Source organism: Aptenodytes patagonicus, chromosome 5 (genome assembly GCF_965638725.1).
Source record: "Aptenodytes patagonicus chromosome 5, bAptPat1.pri.cur, whole genome shotgun sequence".
Taxonomy (NCBI): domain Eukaryota; kingdom Metazoa; phylum Chordata; class Aves; order Sphenisciformes; family Spheniscidae; genus Aptenodytes; species Aptenodytes patagonicus.
The window spans coordinates 15,953,764-15,958,645 of NC_134953.1; the positions used below are offsets into that span (position 1 = coordinate 15,953,764).

At 53.6% G+C, this 4,882-nt stretch overlaps 1 protein-coding gene across 1 annotated transcript; it reads right to left on the reverse strand.

Moving 5' to 3' along the window:
- Nucleotides 1-212: 212 nt before the first annotated feature.
- On the reverse strand, nucleotides 213-1,760 carry LOC143160373 (homeobox protein vent1-like). Its single transcript, XM_076338093.1, has 3 exons — nucleotides 1,511-1,760; nucleotides 1,103-1,341; nucleotides 213-572 (listed from the first exon to the last, which is right to left on the reverse strand). Exons 1-3 carry the CDS (start codon nucleotides 1,746-1,748, stop codon nucleotides 213-215), a joined length of 837 nt encoding a protein of 278 aa, XP_076194208.1. The 5' UTR covers nucleotides 1,749-1,760.
- Nucleotides 1,761-4,882: the final 3,122 nt, after the last annotated feature.

Here is a 4,882-nt window from a genome sequence, read left to right on the forward strand (position 1 = left end):
ATTAATAGCCTATCAAACCAAAAATTACTGAGTGGCATCACATCTAATAAATTTTAATGTCAATTAGTACAAATATAAAATTATTCCTTTTCACATTTAACTTAATAAACACGTACTCTTCCAAATCAGACAAGAGATTCTGAGCACAAAATAATACATTACAGCATACAACTTTTCCCCTTTGCCTGCCCCCCCCCCTTTTTTTTTTTTCCCTATAATGCATATACAGGGTGGCATTGCTTGTCCATTTTGTTCTGAATGACGGGATGGAAAGAAGGCTGAGGAAGAAAGCGTTGATGGTAGTACGGCAGCTCATTTGCCATAAAGCGGTAGGTGCTTTGCGATGCATCGTATCTGGGAAAGGAGAAGCTGAACTGCACAGCAGGCACCGGAGTAAATGGCAGGAGTCTCTGGTGCTGTGGAGCAAAGGGGTAGTGGAGACCATCCCGAAACAGGGCGGGTGGGGTCCCCGGGGGGTAGCTGTAGAGCGGAGCAGGAGACACGAGGCTCTGCTGGTGATCCTGTATCTGCCTCTTCAGTTTCATCCGCCGGTTCTGAAACCAGGTCTTGATCTGAGTAGCGAAAAGAACGGGGTGGGGGGTGGAGGAGACAAATCAGGGACTTTGCTTAAAATAACGTGCAAACTATGAAGAACTGTATCTCAGCCGCCTTCGCCATTTTGCTCCGCTTGTATTGACAGTTGGACTGATGCTTTCGCCCTAGTTAACCGAGGGCAGAGGATCTGGGGGATGTAGAGGGGAGAGTGTCCGTGTGCAGCGACTTTAGATTGTCACTTGGAGTCTTTAAGATGGTTATATAAGTTTTGCAAGGCCTACGCAGATCGCTGTACATCAAGGACAAGCAGTTCACCTTGTTAAGAAATAAGGAACCTTGATACCTCCCCGGTAGAAAGTGCCCCCAAGTTCCCCGAGTGTTAACTCGTTAATCCCCGAGGGATCCCACTACCCCTCCCACAGCCCCTGCTAAACCCAGCTGAAGACCACTACGTCTGTTCCGCGCAGGGAAGGCCGCCGCAAGACCGCCGAGCCTGCCTGCCCCTGCCCGACGAGGGCGGGAAGGATCCGCTTCCTCCGGGACCCACCTGCACCTCCGAGAGCTGCAAGGCAGCCGCCAGCTTCCTCCGCTCCGAGGCCCCCAGGTACTTCTGGCGCTGGAAGGTCTTCTCCAGCCGGCAGACCTGCTCCGAGGTGAAGGCGGTCCGCGCCCGCCGCTGCCGCCCGCGGGTCCCGCTCGGCGCCGCCGCCGCGGCGCGCTCCCCGCCCGCGCTCTCGCTCTCGTAGCCCGAGGACTCGTCGGCGCTCAGCCAGCCGCCGTCGGGGGCTGCAAAGGGGAAGGGAAGGGGCGGCGGTGAGGTCTCTTCCCCGGCTGAGGGGGACCTCTGCCTCCCCTCGTCCTGCCGGGCCGTTGCACCGACGGGACTCGAGGTCCCGCGTGCCCGCCCCCCCCGCCCGCTCCCTTCTTCTCCCTCCCTGTCCCCCTCCTCACCCACCTGGCTCCGACGGGTACGCGTCGGTGGGCTCCCGGGGGCTGTCCGGGCCCCGCTCCGCCGCGCAGGGCTCACTGCCCGCGGGCTGACTCGGCCGCGGCCCCCCCCGTCGGGGCTCGGCTCTGACCAGGAGGGGGGTACTGCCGAGCGAGGTGGGGGCGCGGGGAGGGGGCGCGCAGCAGATGTGGGGCCTTACCCCGTGGGGCTTGGTCTCTGCCAAAGGGAGTTCGGCCTGGTTCATGGCGGAGAGGGGCTGGGGGGCCGCCGAGCTCGGCACGCTCTTATATGGGCGCTCCGGTCCCGGGCGGGCTCGTTTGCAAGTGTGAACCCACATCAAAGTGGGAATCGAGCAGAGATAACAGCTGCCAGCGAGGAGGAAAGTTCACACGTATGGCAAATGTCTACAGCCCCTGGCTCCAGCGTGTCTGCGGGGCCGGGGAGACCCCCTTGAAGTGCAAACCTGCCCCTCTCCCCCGGAGGGCAGGGCACGGGCAGGCCCAGCCCCGCAAAGGGGCGTTTAAAGATACCGACGGTGCCGATAACAGCGCGGTTTTACCACGGTTTTCAGCCGCGGGGTCCCGCATTGCGCAGGTGCCCGAAACCAGGGACGGGGGATAACGTAACGCCGGCCGGGCCTGCCAGCCCCGCCGTCGGGCACTTCACCTCGGGGGAGCTGTGGAGACCGGCCTCCCGGGGAAAAGCCGTGGGGGGCCGCTATCAAGAAGTCCCTATCCCCGAGGCTGAGCCCTCACCCCCAGAGACCACGGCCGGGCTGTGGGGTTAGCAGGGCCGCGAGCCCTCTCAGCTTGAACTTGGCGCCGTCTGTCTAGCCAGAAAACGCAACCGATCTCCCGAAGAGTTTAGCGATCAAAGCGCTAAGTGAGCAGCAAAGCTCGCACCTCATCAACTTCAAACTATCCCAATCCACACGTCGCTTCCCGAGAAGGACGATGCCCTTGGTATGTAGGGAGGACACCAGGACACCGCCCCACCAAAGCCTGGCTGGGGAAAAGGCCGGCTGGGGAAAGGGGCATCCCGGCGGCTCAGCCCGTGTCCGGGCTCGTCTTGTGTCCAACTTACACCCGGCTTTTAGCTACCCCAGCGAAAAAGACCGCACCGACCACGACCCCGCTGGCAGTAGCGATACTTGGATAACACACACTCTAACCCTCGATGCTTCCTAAAGACCAGGGGAAGCGGTTGCCATCCCTGTAACCGGGTGAATGCACTGACAGGACCTCAGTTTCCACTAAACTCCTCAGGGTTCCCACCAGGATGCACAACTGAAAGGAGTGGGCATCATAAACCCGGGTCTAACGGGGCGGGAGCTTGTTTCTTTCTAAGAACAGAGCAATAATCTCGGTTCCCACACATAAGAGCAGATGTGAGTTTTCTTTCTCTAAAAAAAAGAAAAAGTTAAAAATAAGTCAAACACCCCAACCAAACCAACTCCCCTCAAAACTCCCCAATTTATAATGAGAGATCAGGGGAGAAAATCATAGTCGTGCTACCCATTTTCATTGTTTCAAGCGTTCCCATAACTCGATGGCCACCGGAATGGACAGTGCATTATCGACCCCACTCTCCTGCCCCCAAGGGCCACACCGGCTTATCCCAGCTCTGGCCCCAGGGGAGCGATAAAGCCTGGGCACTAGAGCAACGCAAACACCTTACCAAGCCCACAGAGCCCAGGAGCTGGATTCCTCCCGGAGCTTTGCTTGCAACACCAGCCCCTAAGGGCAGGGATGGGAGAGGCTGTACTTGCCTCAGCACAGCCCTGATAGAGAGATCGGCCTGTTCGTTATGGGGTGCTGGGCACAGCCACTAACGGAGGTTCAGTTACCGCTGGCACAAGACCGTAATTTTAGCTGACATGCACAAGCCAGCGCAAAAGCCCAAGCAGTTGAACACTGAGCTGAAGACAAGACACCCTCCCTGGGTCAGAAACACATACCTGTGAGTGCCACTGACCCAACCAAAACCACCGTAACAGGGGAGCGTTTAAACCCCATAACACTTCCTAGACACATTTCAGTCAAACAGCGATAGGTGACTCACTGCTCCCCAAAAGAGCTAAGTGCCTGCACATTAATTTTAATAACTTCTGGGGAAGGACACTTCATCCCTACCGTCAAAATTAAACCAGGCATGAGATGACCATTTAGTGCTGTGCCCGGAGAGACCAGCGTGTGCATTTGCATTTATAGGTTATGTGTATGTATAACAGAGGGAAACTGTTAGTACCCCTGAATAGCTGCTGCCATTTCCCCTGTCATTTGACTGAGTATGTAGGGAAGCAGCTGATCCATCCCACTGTTTGCTGAAAGTCAATGAAAACTGACTTTTTCCTTTTTTTTTTTTTTAAATTAGAATCCAATCCGAATTGCCTTTTGAATAAGATGTTTATACCCAACACTAAGATTCCACCCCCGGATGAACATAGCTGCATCTGTGGACCACAAAACCCTGGAACAGATGGGAAAGGGGTGGGAGGTGTCATGTGGCTGTTGTAGCTGCCATCAGAAAGAGGTGGCAGCTTGAGAAACTTGAAAACTTTGATGACCCCGGGTGGATAGAGGCTCTGCAGCTGCAGTTAAATCCTCCCCTCACCTTGCAGAAATATGGTGCTTAAAGGAAACACAAATTTACTTTCACTCAATTCTTTTGTATCACTTGAAACTTTTGCATCATTCAATTGATATATAACCATGATGAAAAATAAATCTAAGTGTTTAGGGAAATTAATGTCTTTTCATGTAGAATTCTGTATACCCAGAACTTGGGGATACTGTAGGATCTTGGAAAATACATGTATTTTTCTTACATGATTTATATTAAGAATACAGTGGACCCATTTCTCCAAATCATATTTCAAAATATTTATTGTTCTGCATTTACATGTAAGCCTTAGAACCATAAGAAACATGCTCGTTTCAAGAAATTTACTGGTAACTTACGTGTACTTGTAACTCAGTACAATACCCTGAAATTTAGGTATGGTGATTAATGCCAGGACACGAGAATTACAGCTAGGGTCATCAGGAAAAAGTGCTCTTTTCATGTAAGCTCTACAAGACTCCTAGGGACAAATGGTAGATTTAACTCACTGGTACACAATGGGAATATTCCTTTTGGGGCTTTGTGCACACACACAAAGTATAAGCCCATGAGAACAGGCAGGACTGTAGCAGGTCTACATGCATGAAGGTATTGTTGGGGGGAAGGTTCAGCCCGTTATCTAGGCTGCAACATTTCCTGCACCAGTTACTAGAAGCTCACCCTTTACTAGAAGCTGAAGTACTTGTACTCCCCAAGAATGCCGTTGGTGTGCCAAGTCCTTCAACATATCGTTCCACCTGTTTTTCTGTGACAGCG